This window comes from Atheta coriaria, unplaced genomic scaffold, assembly GCF_025399875.1.
Source record: "Atheta coriaria isolate IRGN ID8LTWV9N9 unplaced genomic scaffold, Caltech_Dcor_3.1 hic_scaffold_7_pilon, whole genome shotgun sequence".
Classification (NCBI taxonomy): Eukaryota; Metazoa; Arthropoda; class Insecta; order Coleoptera; family Staphylinidae; genus Dalotia; species Dalotia coriaria.
In genome coordinates this window covers 2,588,432-2,606,517 of record NW_027045449.1, presented here as the reverse complement: position 1 = coordinate 2,606,517, position 18,086 = coordinate 2,588,432, and the positions used below count along the sequence as shown (strand labels likewise).

Here is an 18,086-nt window from a genome sequence, read left to right as displayed (position 1 = left end):
GATTCGAGAATGTCGCTGAGATGTTCTGCGCCGCGCCGATCAAAAACCTCGTGGTGAATTCGAGAATGTTCCGATACGCCGGTTGAAATCGTCAAAATGGTCAAAGGGCAGGACGATATGACAGAATGTCAATGCACAGACGTGCGTGAAATTTATTTTTAACTCCCTGACACTTTCTATCTCTTTATACTACATAAAAATGATGAATTTTGTTTCACACAGTTAATTTCGAGCTATTTCTTAGCTTAAAACTTGTAAATAGCTTTAAACAACGTAGAAAACTGCTGAGATAAAACAGGTCCATGTAATATTTGTATAACGCAGCAGGAATATAAAATTAGTTCGGTAAACGAAGTACAGATGGCGCTTGGAGCGTTACATATTCAACAGTACACAGCAAAGCAAAGTTTTCGAAAGTTCAAAATTACTTCACGGAATGGTTTTAGCTTCCAGTCGCGGCTTACGTGAGTTTCGCGCGGATAGAAAGTTTCGAAAATTGAAATATGTGATGCACGTTGTTGAGTTGACAAAAGTTTACGTGATAATTGCATAAGGCATTAGTTGCATTTTCTTTGAAAATTCAATACATAAAAATGGAAAAGTGAGGTTAGTTTTGCATTTTTATTCATAAAATAAGCAATATTTCTGTTTTCACCCCAAAATTAAATTAATTCCATCCAATTAATCTTATATTCGGGTATAAATGCAAAGAAACAGTAAAAATACGTTAAATTTCACTCAAAAATTAAGTTTTTCCTAAGTTTTGACGCAAAAAACGCGAAAAAGGCAAAAAAATATTTCCATAGAAAACAAAGTTTAGTATTTATATTTTTATTAAAACTTGAGATCAAATTTATATGTACAGAGCAATAAGTAATAACATGCTAGTAATAATATAATACAATCAGAATCCGAATGCAGCACGACGCAAACTACGAATGCAAGTTGATCGTGAAATATCCACAGCTATATACAATACGTATGTACATAAAAGATAGAACCCTATAATTATTTTTTGGTATGATTCCCGGCTTTGGTAATGGTACGCGCGTTCATTGTCTGTGGTATTACCAAGGCCGCCACATGCTCTCCTGATCATCGTCGCGGTGATTGGAGTGCCCACTGCTCGAGTGACCACTGTCGTCTCGCTGTCTCGCTGCCTGCGGTGTCGGCTCGTGCTCGTCGACATCGATGTTCACCTCATCCACCACCTCCACGCTATGGCGCGTCGGAAGTGGCAGTCGGCTATAGTCGAGTGGTTTTTCCGCCAGCGGTGGCGAACAACTCGCTAAAGCGTGCAGCGGTACGTCCTCCATCGGCTGCGGCCGCAGGTTGATACCAAGCGCAGTCGCTAATTGCAGATAGTGCGATGGTAGCACAAAAACAAAATTCCCGTCGTAGGTTTTGACCATTTTCGATGGTAACTCTGTCGGTGGGACCAATCCCTCCAATGGTATTGGTAAACTACCAAGTCCTCCAGTTAAACCAGCAAGATGCGCGTTGTTATTAACTTCTTCATGATGCGGTGTGCTGGAATCAGCAGGAAGTTGTAGACGTTCTTCAACAGCCGAAGGTGCGCGTGGTGCCAAGTGCGCAGCCTGCTTAAGGTCAGTATCCACTTCCGAGATGCAATTCTCCAAGTGGCGTAAAAGTCTTTGGCGTACACCGCTTTCCATGACCATCATCGTCTGCGCATCCGGTGTCTCCAGATATCTTTGGACTTCTTTGACGCAATCAGCGTAACCAGCGCGGTAATGATGCACGCCGACGGTGTCTAAGCTGCGATGGCGCTGGAAGTGTCTCACGGTCAGCTCGAGTATATCAGCTTTTTCAAGCTTGGAGTGTTTGGTGTTGTCTGCTTTGGCGGTGTCGAGGATGAGCGTCTTCAGCGCGGCGAGGCTCTGGTTGATGCGGGCGCGGCGTCTCTTCTCCATGAGGGGTTTGTTGGCGCGACGTGGTTCGACGTGTCTATGGTGCTTGCCGGTCTTGGCGGTCATCGCAACATCGCCCCCGGCGAGAGTGCGTACGAGGCGCCGGTGTGTGCGTGCGAGGTGGCGGTAGTAGAGCGTCGCGAGATCGTCACTCGACGCGTGCTCGTCTTCGGAAGGCGACTCCGTCGTGTGTTATGCAGCCGCTGCGTCTCTCGTGTGCTCCTGCCGCTCCTGTTCGCGTCTGCCTGCCGACTGGCGAGTGTCGACCGCGTGCCGACTCTCGCTGGGCGCCGCGCTCTAATCGTGCGCGCGCGAGAGAAGCGGGAATCGGCGGCGGGCGACGCGCCGCGCACACCCGTGGGGGAAGCGGGGGCGTCGCGGGCGCCGCACTTCTGTCGCGTGCCGACACCGCCACATCACACCGACGATCCCGACTGCAGTTCTCAAACTTTTTTCGTCAAATTTCACAAAATAATCCCAACCAAAACTTCAAAAAAATTCAAAAAATCGTTTTTTACATCAAAATTTAACAATAAAAAATATAATTTCTATAAATTACATAAATCTCCATTAAATAAACAATTTTTAAATAATTTTTTATATTAATTATTGATATTTTTAATCAAATTTAATTAAAATATGAAAATTTTTGATAAAAACAAATTTTTTGTTTAAAATTTTGATTGTCACTGGAGTTTTGCGGTGAGCCAGTTGGGTGGGCGGCTAGTTGGCCCCCAGACGCGTCAGACACGCGCCCGCCCCGTGTGGCACGGCGCGCGTTCCGTCGCCCGCCGCCCTCCCTCCTCCGCCCGCAGGCCACCGCTGCTCACTCGGCGGCTCATGTGTGTGACCGCCGCAGCCGCTGGCGGCGTCGTCGCCAACGCCGACGCGCGCGTTACGCGCCTCGTCGCGCCCTCGCGCGCGCCGCCGATTACACGCGCCCCACACCCCGCTCGGCGTCCGCGCGCGCGTTGCCTGCCTCATTATACCGCCACCGCTATTACCGCCGCCGCCGACGGCGCGTGCATGCCGCCCCTGCCCACCCGCGGTCGCGTCTTATCACTCCATCGCATGCCCTCTTATCACATGCCACGTACTGCCGGCACCTTTCGAATGCCCACTTCCACACACCCACCACATTCACATATTTTATCCGCGCCCGTATTCTCGTGATGCGATACAATTACTCCCGCCTGCATCGCATGATCGCTCGTTTGCTCCTGTGCGACGTGCGTGCGTGCGTAGGAACACGCGACGCTGCCACCGCGGCGGCGGCTTTGGTGTGACCGAAGCGCGTGGAATATTAGCAGCGTGCTTATCGCGCGTCGCTTATTCCCATTACGTCTGGGACTACCGACGACTGGCAAAAACATTCGGGCGTCGAACGCTGAAAAACGCAAAAAATCCGACGCGACGTAAACAATTCTTTGCAGTCATGTTGCAGCCGCACACAAAAGAAATAACACAAAACCAAGCACAACTCGCTACTCACAACCGCACAGTGGTAATAATTTAATTATTAATGCGTAAATACATAAAGTACAATGACACTATATTTATTATTAACACATCAATAGCATGAATATTCAGTATAAAATTGTCAATATAGGCAACCAACATAACATCTAAGAATCGCCGCGTAATAATTACTGGCATGGCTGCATCCACCACGCGCAAAAACTAAAAACACGACAGTCGGACAGTCGGGCGACGTATAATCGCTCATTTAGACCTTGATGCATTTCGGTACGAAAACAAAAACACGAGACGCTGCTCCACGCCACACTCTGGCCCAAATTCTGTTTATTGTGTTCGCCGCGTCTCGCCGCGCGTTCTTTTCACGCCACACCATGTTAATTCGTGCGTGTGTGTGCGCGCGCGCACGCTGATGAAATTGTGCATCGCACGCCGCGCGGCAATTATACCAGAGAGAAAAAAAAGAGGAAATAATGACGGCGCGGCGTAGCGCGCCCGCTGAATATATATAAATGGCTCGCGGGTCGGCGTGCGCGGCGCGCGATCATGATCGCGATTCGGGGCCGGTTTGCGTGTGCGGCAACACACATTATTCCTGATGAGTGAGTGTGTGTGTGTGTGTGTGGTGAGGCAAAAGCACGCCGCGCGAGCTTTCGCGCTGGGTGGCGGGGTGTGGGCTGTGTGGGTCGAGGGGAGCGGAATTGATTGCTCTAACGCCGGGCAGGACGTGGGAGGCCACCTGTCTGCGGCAAGTGTCGAGACGGTCAGACTCATAGCGAGCATGACTCGCAGCAGGATTGATTGTTGTACTTTAAAAATTCGTATTTTATACAAAAATTAATATTTTTGTATTTTACGTAAACATTCAGTATAAATTTTCGGTGGTATTAGCTCTGACTGAGCAAATACCGTCGAAGGTTTTTCTGTAGGAGACTTTGCATTCGATTTTCTTTTGCTAGTGACAAATTTGAGTTATCGAATTCAAAAAATAAAATAAAAACTTAATATTTTAATGTAGGTATTAAACAAAAACTAAAATATTAACTTCTGTGGAATTAATTTTTTATTTTTTGTTTTTTTGCTCTGCAGGTCCGTTCTTCGGCTGGATCTTTGTACCGTACCTTTTTACCTTCTCTAGTGGCGGCAGGTACACGCAGCCCTTGGAAAGTTGAAGGGATTCTTTATACCTATATATATTCCGGCGACGGCGATATATAGGTATATATAGGTTCGGCGTGCCGTTTCGCGCGCCTGCCGTCGGCCGGCGGTAACGGCAGTTCGGTCGGTAGGTCGTAATGAAGGTGCTGGTTTAATAATGCAGCAGGGTGAGAGGGCCGGCGCTCGGTCTCCCCGGGGGCGGTCTGGCGGTAACGGCTGGCAGGTGGGTGGCGCGGGCGGTTTGCTTCGCTCGACTCGGCAGCCGACGCTGTGGGGTGTGGGGTAACGCGGCGCGGCGGCAGGCGTCGGATGCGAGCGTCGAGCGACGATCGCGCTATATATATATATACCTACACAGGGTTTTTTTCCTTTCGCCTAGGCGGTGGCGAAACGAGACTGCTGCTTGCTGCCGGGTTGATGTTGGATGGTGGTTGGATCTCCTGCAGCGTTTTGAATGTGTATGTAGGTTGAATTTTCGAGTTGATAAGGGCCAAGTGGCGAGACGAACGGCGCGGCATGCGGCTGATGGCTACCTTATTCTATAAGGATGAGGGATGCGAACAGCGGCGGCATTTGTGGCTGGGCGAGGCTCCAGGCTGCAGGGTTGAAGGAAGCCGAAGATGAGTGGTCGCGGATAGCGGGCGGCCGCAGCCAGAAAGAAGATACGAAGAAATATGTCATGAATATTGATGCGCTGATGCGTGTGTGAACGCGGGGGCTAATTTGAAGTTACAAGGTGCCAGCAGGGAAGAAAAGGGAAAAATTTTGTACATTTCTTGGAAACTAAAAGTATTTTTGGGATATTGTGCTGATTATTGAGGTTAGAATCATTATTTTACATGCTAATACAAGTTTTGATAGATTTTGACTTTTGACAGTTAGAAATTTTGACATTTGACTTTCTATTTGTACATTCCGTTGAAATTTATTGGAAACGGGATTATTTTGTATTAAATATGCAAATTTTGTGGAATATTTCTCATAATGGCCATTTTTCTGCAAAAATTTCGTATTTTTTGAAGGTTATCTTATGTTTTACAACGCCATTATGTGAAATTTTAATATATTTTGACATTTGACAGTCAAATGGTTGACATTTGATATTCCAGTATTGGAAATACAGAATTAGTGAAATATTTCGTGATACTAATAATTTTTTATCAAATTATCCCAATTTTTAAGTTTAAAAATAGATTTTTGTTCGAAAACACACTAGATTTGAATCGTTTTTGACATTTGACTTTACGTTTATATATTTTGGTGAAATTTATTGAAAAATTGAATTATTTTGCATTGAAATCGCAAAATTATAGAAGTATTTCTGAAAATAACAATTTTTCGGCAAACTATTCGTATTTTTCAGGGAAACCACGATGCTAAATTTTAATAGATTTTGACATTTGACAGTCAAAACTTTTGACATTTGATATTCTACTACGAGAAATACGAAAATTTGGTGAAATATTTGTAATAATAATAATTTCTTATCAAATTATTTCAATTTTTTAGTTTACAAGAGATTTTTATACGCAATCACAGTATACTTCAATAATTTTTTACATTTGACAGTGAAAACCTTTGAAATTTGATGTCTTAATATTGAAAAAACAAAAATTTAGTGAAACATTGGTAAAAATAACTGTTTTTCATCAAATTACTGCAATGTTTAAGTTTGAAATAGATTTTTACACGCTTTTGCAGTAGATTTTTGAATTTTTTGACATTTGACAGTGAAAAACCTTGAAATTTGATGTTCTACTCTTGAAAATACAGAAATTTAGTGAATTATTGGTTAAAATAACAGTTTTTTCAGCAAATTACTGCAATTTTTAAATTTGAAATAGATTTTTACACGCAATCGCAGTAGATTTTAATGCTTTTTGACATTTGACAATCGAACACATTCGCATTGCACACGCATATGATTTATCGATTTACTAGTGTTTTATTATTTGCAAAATTTGATGTGCTTGTATTGAAAATGCAAAATTCGTGAAATAAATTGACGCATTAGAGCGCCAATTTAGCACCGCCGGAAATATTAAGGTCGCACCCTGCGCGCGTATTTCGCAGGGCAGTAAAACGCGCGCGGCGGCATTCAGGCGTCATGCCACCCACGCCGCCACCAGTCAACTTGGCAAATGCATCAAAATTAATAAATTAATTCAAGCTGCTGCAAAGATTTCTAGTTTTTAATGCTACGCATTAAACAAGTAAAATTTTCGTATATTTTTTCCGCGTGCGTGTTATCAACTTGGGGGCGCGCACGCGTTATCATTAATAATAATCGACGCGTTTCTTCGTATCTCTGGGTTTTATTAGTGCGTGAATTTCGTGCATGAGTGACGAAGCGACGCGGCGCACACACGCGGCATCGCGGCAATAAACAGCGACGGCGGGCGCGCACATGCAAATGCGGCGGCGGGGCGGCAGAGGCGGGCGGCGAGCGCAAGCGGCATTAAAGCGAATGTGCCGAAAGGCGCCGCGGTGTACAGTGTGCGGGCGTCAAACGTGCGCTTCCGAGCTATCGGTCTATCTCGGCTGCCGCCTGCTATAGATATATCGAGAGCTATAACCGAGCGAAGCATGAGCGGAGCGCCAGGACGGAACGACGACGGTTCGCAAACAGCACGGCGGCACGGCGCGGCGGCACGTCGGTGCGGTTCAGTCAGTAAGCGGCGGAGGCGAGCGCCGAGCGCCGTGGGAGGCGGGCGGCGGACGTGGGACGGGAAGCGGCGAAGGCGAAAGCGTGCGCGCCGCCTGCGTCTGCCTCTATGTAGATGTGTGTGTTGGTGGATTCCGTGCGCCTCGCCTCGTACTTTATGTGCCTCTCTGCCGCTGCCGCCGCTCGTGCAAAAAAAATCGAGTGACGAGCGGAGGTCGCTCGTTCCGCACGCCACGCCGCGGCTCTCGCCCGACCGCCCGACGGCATTTCGCACGCGAACCATATACTTATTCGTTTCGCTTCGCCTTTTTTTGTTGTTTCCGCAGTTTCAACGGCGTGCACAGCAGCGCGCCGGCGAGACGCGAGAGCACCGGCATATATAGATATAGCGCGCCGCAAATTCTCTTCGTATACTGCCTGTTTCGTAAAACGCAACCGAATTAATTATCTACGCGTTAATCCGCGACATAACGACACGCAACGTCGAGTCGAGTGTGATTAACAAGCGTGTTGAATTTAATTGCACTAAATGCTCTTGGAATTATTGAAAACGCTTGGGAATCAGCAAATCATCAATTAATTAGTGATTTTTGCCTAAAAAACTGAAATTTTACGGAAAAAAAAATTAAATTCTTGCAATTATTCTTCATTAAAATTGAACTTTTAGTAGTTTTAGGTTTTGGCACCTTTAAACCTGTTTAAAATCATCAAATTTGCAATTAATTTACGATTTTTGACAAAAAAAAACTGAAATTTTGCGAAAATATTCAAATTTTCGCAAAAAAACAAACTTTTTTAATTATTCTTGATTAAATTTCAAGTTTTAGACGTTCTATATGTTTTGGTACTTTGGAAAACTTTATAATTTACCCGCTTCTTCTCTAAAACCTTTAAAATCATCAAATTACCAATAAATTTTTTATTTTTACCAAAAAAACTCAAAATTTTCGTAAATTAATTTAAAATCTTCAATTTTTCTTGATTAATCTAGAAGTTTTAGTTAATTTTATGTTTTGGGACCTTAAAAAACTTAATTATCTATTCGCCGTCCCTCAAAAAACCCTCAAAAATTATCAAATTACTAATTAATTGCAAATTTTTCCAAAAAGCATAAATTTTCACTCAAAAACTAAGTTATTTTAAATTATTCTTGATTAAACTACAAGTTTCGAGTGCCTGTGTGTTTTGGCACCTTGGAAAATTTCATTACCCGCGCGCCGCCCCCTCTAAATTGAATTCCAATTTCAGGCCCTATTGGTTTCGCATTAATTAGCTGCACACGCTCGGATCTTGGCGCCGCAATCAACGCGAGCGATGCTAATACGCGTTTTTGTTTGTTTGGCGTAAAAATTGGAGCGGTTCGGGGAACCGCGCCGCCACCCCGTTACACATTCACACGCCGCCCACGCCGCGCTCGGAAACGCTTCAATTTGCTCCGGCGGTCCACGTCCGCACACCGCGCGCAGCGTAGTGTTTGCCGCCCGCGCCAGAAAATCAATTTATATTATTTTTGTCATGTGCTATGTGCATATATCAATCAACCGCAACCGCCACCGCCACCTCTTCAATTATTAAACAATAACGAAAATGTTGCATAGTTATTTTTCGTGTTACAAATTTTAATAATATTAGTATTTCGTTTCGGTTAATCTTTTACAGTTGTCTTCAATTTATTTAATTGACTTGCTTGTGAAGTTTTTAAATTAAATTGTTAATTGTTAGCTAAATTCGCGTTAAAGTGTTAAATATTCTTACATTTCTTTCTCTTTCAACTGTCAAATACATTTTGACAGTTTCTTGACATGATTTCTTTATTTACCTATCAAAATAGACAGTAGATGGCAGCACTGCGTACTGAATAACACTTCTGTTACATTCAACTGTCAAAAAAACATTTTGACAGCATTTCGACATGATTTTTCTATATACCTACCTAAACATCAACTAGATGGCAGCACTATACTTATTTTTCAATTTTTGAATTTTCAAAATGTGAAATAGAATTAATTAAACGGAACACCCAGAGGTGTTGGTTGATTGATTGCGCTGCTAAACATCCAGCGCGTGCAGAGTAAAGTAGCGCGCGGCATTCTGCTGCACAAAGAGACGCGCAAAAGAATAAAAAAACGACCACCACCCTTCCCTAGCCAGCCAGCCAGCCTGCCCACCCGCTCGATATGAATAAAAGCGTCTTGAGCACACACCTCGCACACTCGGCGCGCGTCGCCTTGCTGGGAAATTAGTCGGCGTAACTATTAGATATTTATACGTAGCGCCGGAGCGCCGGATGGTAAGCGGCGTGTCGAATGCAGGTCGCGGTCGGTGCGTGCAGGACGCGGGCATCTATTTTCCTGTCGCGTGCCTGCCTTCCCTCCTCCCCTCCCCTCTGCCACTCCACTCGTCCCCCTTCGTTGCTGCTGCTTTCGACCGCTCACCCACCGCCGAGTGCGCGCGATACGTGTGTTATAAATTCAACGCGCACGCTGCCCGATCGCATCTGTGTCGCTCGCACGCTCGTTTGCTTTTCCTGCTGCGCCTGCTTCTCACATACGCGTTATGCGTTTAAGCCGCTTTACAACTACCTAGATATATATTTTTCTGTGTGTGTGTGTGTATTGGGCATTGATATTCGTTGGTATATGACAGCGGGCATGCGGCTGTGGTGTGCCGCAGGTCCGCAGGCCAAGAAATACTAAAAATACGCCACCGACGCTTCGACGCTTCGTCGCTTCGTCGCCTGCGAACGACAATAGCGGCGCTCTTTCCTCCTGCCGAATGATACATGCATAAATAATACGCTTGCCGTCCGACGCCGTGGAAATATTCGCTGTATTTCAAGGAGTGCTAAGTATTTTTTGCGTGGTTTTTGTTTTTTTGGAGAATTTGTTATTAATCGGACAAATCACCGCTCGGAAGTGTACAATTGAATCTCGCGTGTAGTTTTTTTTTTTCTTCTGTTTTCGGTTTTGTGTTGGTGTTTTCGGGCGCTTCTTGCGCTCTGGCGCGCCGAAATATTTTTGGAAACTGCGTCGAGTATTTTTCGGGCCGAAATTTAGCGGCGCGCCTCCGGAAAATTCGTTTTTGGCTTTTTTTCCTCTCGCGCGCGCGTATAGTCACTGGTTGAGCGTCGATAGGCGGCACGCGCGCCCGGACGTCAGCTTCGCATAGCTGCGTTTACACAGCGCCACCAAATTCAATATTTTAGGTTAAAATGTCAAAAATGTCAAAAAAAATCAAAAGTTGAGAAAAACGCTAAAAATAATATAAAAATGTATTAAATATCTTTTAACATTAAATAATAACATTCAAAATTTATTTATTTTAAATTTTAAATTTCAAATTTTTGATAATTTTGACGTATTTTTACTTCATTGAGGTTAAAATAGATAGTTTTTGATGATTTTGGAATAAAATTGTTTTTGGCTTGGTGTAAACGCAGCTAGGAGCGGCGGCAGGTCAACCCGAGCGAGCGTCGCGGCGTAGTTGAGCGGGCGTCCTTTCCCCTCGTCTGATTACGGCCGCCCCCGTTGGCCCCACACACATTCCGCACACCACAACGCCCGGCGGGCGCGCCTTGTGCTGAAGCGAGACGCGCGTCGAAATGGTCGTTCGCTTGCACCCGCCGCCACAAGCCGCCCCCGTCCGCACCCGTCGTGTTGGCGCGCTTGCATATATATCTTCGGCGTTCGCCGTTCGCCGCTCCAAAGCTATATCTATAGATATAGCCGGTCGTGAAACGGGAAACGAGCGGGTGCGAGCGGCGGCGGCATTACAGCGGCAGCCGCCGCCGTCGGTTCCGACGATAGTTAAACGGCACGATGCGGCGCCATATATAGATATACGACGAGAGCGAGGGTGGCCGACTGGCGTGTGGTGTGAGGCGGCGGGAAAGCGGTAAGGTTGGCGTAAAACTGCCAAGCCATGCCGCCGCCGTTGCCGCCGCCGCCGCGCTTCCCATTCCACACTCACACAGAACCTCCTAACCACCCGCCACGCTTCGAGCAGCAGAAGCAGCAGTGGCAGACTCACACCACTAACGCAACCCTCAATACCCCCAAACGCCGCCCTCGCTTCCGCACGCCTGCCGTGCCCGGCCTGATTTCTTCATCCGTCTGTCACGCTGCACACGACACTCATTATCACCCTCGGGCGAGCGCGCGCGTTCGGCTTGAGGTGGCACGCTACGCGCCGCTGCCACCACCACCAATACCATCACCGCCTCCGCTGCCGCCGCCGCCACACGCATAATACATGTATGTGTGTGTGTGTATGCGTGGCGATCCGCGATCCTTTCCGCGACGCCTCGCTTCCCCTCTTATTATATACGCGCACGTTTCGCCCACGGCGGCTGTGGCGGCGGCAACGCGCGCGTCGTTTCGGTTCGTTGGGCACGCCGCCCGCGCTTTTGCCATAACGTACGAGTCGACACTTTAAGCACCCCGCCGTCGGATCATAACGGATTGACGCCGGATTTACGGGGATTGCCACTGCCGCCTCCAGCGGTCCACCGCCGCGTGTCTTTTGCATGCAGATGCACTTTTTCCAGAAAAATCAATCATAAAAAAACCGGCAAAGTGAAATAAAACGCGTAGAAATGTTATTTTTCAAGTCGTGTTGCGCTGGGCGTGCATTAATGAATTAATTAATTAACGCAGTGACAGGTTGGCTTGTCAAACGTGAAGATAATTAGAATTTCCGCGCGTCGTGTTCGTTTTTCTCCGTTTCTCTACCGGTAGGTTGTTATTCCCGCACGTGTGCGCGGCTAATCATGCCGCGCGCAGAAAACGTGCTTATCTGCGCGTAGCGAGAAATGTGTGCGGTGGCGGCGGCGGTGGTGGCGGCGGCGACGCGCACCGCTTGATGAACGATGACGGTCGAGCGGGTGCTAATTGATGCAGATATCGCATTCGCGCGCCGCTCAGCGCCGATGACGACGAGCGGAGGCGGAGGCGGCAACGGCGGCGGTCGTATCCGCCGCCAAATAACCCGCTCCACTGCCCACCACCCAACGCCCTCGCCCTCGCCCTAAATATATATCTATATATATTTCTATACGTGCCGTTCGTTTCGCTGCAAGATTATGCCGCCGCTGCCGCCGACAGGGAAGCGGCGGCGGTGGTGGTGGTGAGTCTCGCTCGCACTGATGGTGCGCGCCCGGCGATTGCTTTGACACGCTCGGTCGGGCCTCGTTAAACTACGGCGGCGGAACATCACGCCGCCGCCGCTGCCGCCGCCGCCGCCCCCATTACGAGCAAATCCTTTAAAGGGGAACTGCTTAACGGGCGCGCGCGCCGCCGCTCGCCAGCGCTCGCACGTGGGCGGATGATACGCGCGAGCAATCAGCGGCCGCGCGTTGTCTGCCGCTTCGAGGGCGCAACGGCGGAAGACGTATAGCCGAGCCGCCCCCACCTCCGGCGTGCGGAGATATGTGCCTTTGGAATGTATTAAGCGCCGGCGATTTCTCAAGCGTTGAGCATGCATCATGCGCGATTGCAAATGATTTTGACTCGAATTTTTAGTTTTTCAGACGCATTGGAAACAATTATTAAAGTTTCAATACTTTTGCATGTACATATATTGTCAATATATTGATAGAATGCGGGAATAAATGTCTAAGTTACTCATGAGTTGCTAGAATGCAAAAACAAGAAAATTTGTTTATTCGATCGAATATCGACGATTGTGTTCGGGTTGATCGATGTTGAAGTTGTCGCACAAAGAACCTAATTCTTTACTTAGTTTTTGTTTGTTATTTGACATTGTAGTGTTAGGGTAATAAGTATGCATTAGTAAATGTATGTTGGGTTGCCCGCCTAACAAATGATTGCTAACTAAACTTTTACTTCTTTTATTTCTGCTTTTGCTCGTCGGGAATAAACTGCGCATTAACGCAACCAACATTACATTAAAAGACAACTACAGTTGACCTTTTACAGTTTAGACCAACTAAATGTTGGCAACTTTTTATACATTTTTATGTATTTTTTGCATTTAGTCAGAGTCTTAAGTAATAAAACTTATGTACATTTTAGTAGTGCTTCAAAATATATATCCATACTTAAATAAATTCACAAAAGGTGTTATTTACATAGCGCGCCAAAAATTAGAAGATTTCTGCATGGTTTCAACTTAATTATTTTAAAATTAACACAAAATCTCATTCAATTTTCCAAGTCTAATTTTATGAAACCCCGAAAACTTACATGAGAAGTTAATTTAGGAATATAAGATGAGTATTATACATCCAGCGCCATCCTTATTACATTTTCTAAACTGTTATGATGAAAATGGAAATTTGAGGAAAATCTTCATTGCTTTCTAGCGCAGGATTCCTCGTAATTCCAACGTAAGACTCTAGTTTTCTTTACAATGCCACTGTTTGTCTTCAAAGAAATAATTTTACAATACACTTCATAATAATTAACATTTATTTTATAAAAATATAAAACACAATTTCATTTGAAAATCTACATAGATCAACGAAATGCATGTTTTTGCAACTTTGATTGCATTCAACTACTTCTTCATTGTTTAGGTGCTGAGTTGATATTTATGGCATCCGTCAACGTTTCCGGCAGTTTTCGTTTTACAGTTTCCGGCAGTTTAAAAACAAGCGCACCCGCCATGAACGCAATCACCGCGAACAATATCATTGGAAGTGAAGCCCACAATTGTCCCTAAAACATAACACAAGCATAAAATTTCATTATTACTATATTTATGTAGTTGATATTCTTACTAGACGTGGAATAAACGGTGCCAAAAACGCGCCGAATCTCGCAAAAGTCGACGCGGTTGCCACACCACCACTGCGCACAATTGTCGGGAATAATTCCGCTGTGTAAACATAAATAATTCCGAACGAGCAGGTGATGGAAAGTTTACTCAGCAAGAACAATAAAATGATTAGCCAATTTAGATCTGAAATGTGAAACGCAATCAAATAAATGTTTTAAATAAATATTTGCAGGCAGTATTTACTTGTAGGAACAAATGCTGTCGCAATGCACAAAACAGCGCAGACAAACAGTGATCCAATCAATGAATATTTACGGCCGATTTTTAGAATTGTTATCCACGATACTAAATATCCGGGAATTTCGATGAGACATACAAGGATAAAATTTACATACTTATTGCCACCCATACTTGTAGCATTTAGAGACATTCCATAATAAATAAATGCATTAGCACCCCTAAAATACAATAAAAATTAATAAATTGGGGTGTATAACTGGTTGCATAGCATTGCACACGTTCCGCCATCTTCTCAAAAGATAAATATGTTTTATAAACACATAATAAGAGGTTTAAAACTTACCAAACGATAAAAATCACAATATATCTAATAACTAATGATCTGGTTTTGCAAATGTCGACAACCATTGGCCACATTGGTGTTTCTTCATCATTTTCCTATGAATTAATACATTAGGATTAATAATAATAAATTTTCTCAATTTTAAAATAAATTTCTTACACTTTGTTGTGATGCAGGTTCTGTAAACGTGTTTCTCACACCTTCAGACAAAACAACTTTGTTTATTTTAGCTGCTTGTGTGATGATTCCACTAGCTTCACGATTTTTATTCTTTGCCATTAACCATCTCACAGATTCTGGTATATAACTAATATAAATGTTTAAAAACATTATTACTACATTAAATATTAGTGTTTTTAAATTGAGACTTACCAAAAGTATAATACAAATAGAATACAAGGTCCTGAAACAATCATTTGTGTCAATCGCCAGTCCTGTGAATAATATGCAACCACGCCAAGCAGTGCTTCACCAAATGCGTAGAAGAAGTTGAGGACCACTCCAGTTAGTTCACGTTTACTTCTTCCTACTAATTCTACACCTAAAAGATATTAATTTGTTTATTTTGTGATTTCTTGTGCTGTTTTTAATGTTTTCTTACCAATTACAAATCCCAGTGGATAAACTCCTGCTGTTCCAATTGCATGAATACATGTAATCGCCAAAAACATGTAATAATTACCAGCTGTAACATGACCAACTCCAGCAATACACATTATCACAATAGCAATCAAGAACATGTATTTTCTTCCATATCTAAATCAAAATCCAACGTAAATTTTATATTTTTTTTAGTTAAACATTTCTTATTTATAATAATATTACCTGTCTGATAATAATCCGAATAAAAATGACCCAATAAATATCCCAACAAAATGGCTGTTACCCACATATGACAGCAAAAGTTCATTTTCTCTACACGTTAACTTCCACTCGTTGACAATTGTGTTTTCTTTACCAAAAAGCCACGAATCACAGGATAATTTTGTTGAATAATCAAAGTCGTCCACTTCACATCCGCTTCCGGTGCGTTTATACATAAGACAATGCTCCGGTTGATCCATCTTATCCAACGGAATGGCGTATGACATCCATTTTGCATTGAATGTGGTGTTTTCATTGTCACAGCCGGGGATTGAACATCTAAATATTTGCAAGAGTTTGTATTAACTTTAGTGTACATTGGATTGCCTAAAATGAAATAGTTTTCAAGGATAACCTTATTGATGAAATAATATTAATAAAAAAAGATAGGGAAATACATTAATATAATTATTTATTAGGTGATAATTACCTGTATTCTGGTATTCCTGCGGTGAAGACATAACTCAAACTGTTTGCTCCGCTGAATAATACTGGTAAACAGATGAGTAAATATGTAACTATTTGGAATCTGCCCAATTCGCCAAGTTCATCTAGGATGTCGTCAAAGTTCATGCTGTCGACTGGAAACATTTTAATTATGTTAAATTTATGTAATAATTTAATTAACTTAGTGCGAAGTGTACTGAACCGATACCAAAATGAGACTAACATGATTTTACCTAGAAATAAGTCTTCAGAAAGTTTACTAAAACTGTTTTGAATAAACAAACTACCAAATCTTGCTAAATTGTTTTAGAAACATTTACACTAATTTTAAATATTGTGACTCTACCTGAACATTGCAAAAATAACCAATTTTATATTATAAATGTCTTTCTGACGTTTAATTTTAGTTTTAGTTGACATTATTAACAATTATTTACACTTCTGTTAGTTGCAATATCAAATTGAATATGATTCAGGTAAATATCATAACATTTTGCGCTCCTTGTTCATTCCAAAAGTGCAATAAAGAAAAGAAGCAATAAAAATCATAAAACAAGACATGTTGCGCCATCTGACAACAAAAAGTGATATTATTTTTAATCACGCAGCTGCTAACCATTTAACTGATTATTATTTAACTTAGTAAAGTTATAGTTTAAACTAATAACGACTAAACACTTAATTAGAAAGTACTTATCAACAAACACGCAAAATAGTAATACACAAAATGATTGCTTGTTTTTGCGTTTTACAAACTAAATTGGCGATTATCTTGATATTTTAATTGCGGGGAATTTTTTAATTTATTAATAATTATATAAGTATGTACATAAGTATGTACAGTTTACAAATATTACCACAACGGTAAACAAAATTTCCATCATACAAACGTCCTATAAGTGCGTTTTTTGTGCAAAATTAAAAAAAAAAACACAAATATTTCTCATTTTTAATAAAAACTTACTTGACGGATCGATATTAGTAACCTTACTTCCACCATTTTCATGATTCGAATGAATTTCATTCATTTCAATATCATTTTCGTGATTGAATCGTAATCCCGGCATGTTTATCAATCAAATTATTATATTTATAAACTATTATCAGCAAAAAATGTGCAGCAAAAACACGCACTTAATTTAATCGGATTGATAACACGTATACGAATACGAATACACAATGCACTTTTGTATTATTGCAGCACTGATTAGTGAAATTATTATTATCCGAACACGAGTAATGCCGAACTCTACACATTCATCCGCCGACTATTTTGAGCTTAAATGAATCTGAACTTTAGAAAAACCGTTCGCGTGTCTGCCTGCTCTCTGATAACATGATTTTCAACAGATCCTGGGTTTTGCTTGTCATCCACGCACAATTACACAATCATATTTTAAATTCGCATAAATTCTTCAACTTTATTCAAATATTAAATGGTTATTATTATTAAATTAAATTTTAATAATTTTAACGAAATATTTTGATGTTTCACGCACGTAAACTCAAAATAAAAGAAAACAAATGATTTGTGTTTAAATAAACTTAAATGTCATTCTCGTAATTCTATTTATAATCCTTTAAATGCACCACGTCTATAAATATCTCGCAACGCTCTGTATATCGAAGGATTATATTTAATCCGCATGCACTCAGGCTCAGAGCAAATCTCAGACTGATTGTCGCAAGTGAATTTTCCAGGCAGATACAATGCAATCAAGCCAGATAATGATAGGTATATCATTAAAATAAGTTGTTGCCACAAACGTCAGTATATTGTGATTATTGTTAGAAGTTTAAATAGAGTAATAGAGGAATGTAGGTATTTGTTTTTATTATTTACATTTGGTAATGTTGTAGTTGTGGTGGAATAATTTGATAATTTGATGACTCTCACCGTCACCGCTGTTTTATGATGGCTTTTGTTGACACAATCGCGAAGGTTACAAACGCAGAATTTTCTTGTACGTAATTTATTTGATGAATCGTTTACCGGGCATGATTTGCGACAACATTTCGGCGTGTTGATTCAACGTGTGAACAAACGCGAATGAATAAACACGATTGCATTGTGTTTCTGGCAGCGATTTGGCTCGGTCAGAGCTGGTGGTATAGAATATTGCGCGTTTTTAAGTTAAAGCGTTGAATAAGTTCAAGGACGAACGCGTACAGGTACTTGCAGGATAATCTAACAGTAATTGCGCAAGCTTCACAACGAAAAAGA

General features: G+C 42.6%; 2 protein-coding genes across 7 annotated transcripts; both read right to left on the bottom strand.

The window, feature by feature from the left end:
* Positions 1-815: 815 nt before the first annotated feature.
* On the bottom strand, positions 816-2,368 carry LOC135795785 (transcription factor HES-1-like). The gene has a single exon (XM_065307568.1). It carries the CDS (start codon positions 1,995-1,997, stop codon positions 1,068-1,070), a length of 930 nt encoding a protein of 309 aa, XP_065163640.1. The 5' UTR covers positions 1,998-2,368; the 3' UTR covers positions 816-1,067.
* An 11,272-nt stretch (positions 2,369-13,640) lies between these two features.
* LOC135796617 (organic cation transporter protein) lies at positions 13,641-18,012 on the bottom strand. Of its 6 annotated transcripts, none has more exons than XM_065308710.1 (10): positions 17,706-18,012; positions 15,846-15,996; positions 15,377-15,694; positions 15,153-15,307; positions 14,924-15,092; positions 14,711-14,858; positions 14,552-14,646; positions 14,212-14,426; positions 13,970-14,151; positions 13,641-13,907 (listed from the first exon to the last, which is right to left on the bottom strand). In XM_065308710.1, the coding sequence occupies exons 2-10, from the start codon at positions 15,986-15,988 to the stop codon at positions 13,755-13,757; spliced, it is 1,578 nt and encodes a 525-aa protein (XP_065164782.1). In that variant the 5' UTR covers positions 15,989-15,996; positions 17,706-18,012; the 3' UTR covers positions 13,641-13,754. The 6 variants fall into 6 exon arrangements, with proteins under 6 accessions (XP_065164782.1, XP_065164783.1, XP_065164781.1 ...); XM_065308711.1 differs by having other exon boundaries at positions 17,760-18,012; XM_065308709.1 differs by lacking the exon at positions 17,706-18,012 and adding an exon at positions 16,827-17,639.
* Between the last annotated feature and the right edge of the window lie 74 nt (positions 18,013-18,086).

What these genes read in the sequence shown, in the direction of transcription:
- LOC135796617 (XM_065308709.1), bottom strand. Translation starts at nt 16,929, where the DNA reads ATGCCGGGATTACGATTCAATCACGAAAATGATATTGAAATGAATGAA. An exon ending in GCAGGAATACCAGAATACAG is followed by an intron (nt 15,695 to 15,845) that starts GTAATTATCACC and finishes GCAAATATTTAG; the next exon opens with ATGTTCAATCCCCGGCTGTG. An exon ending in CTATTTGTATTATACTTTTG is followed by an intron (nt 14,859 to 14,923) that starts GTAAGTCTCAAT and finishes CATTTATATTAG; the next exon opens with TTATATACCAGAATCTGTGA.
- LOC135795785 (XM_065307568.1), bottom strand. Translation starts at nt 1,997, where the DNA reads ATGACCGCCAAGACCGGCAAGCACCATAGACACGTCGAACCACGTCGC.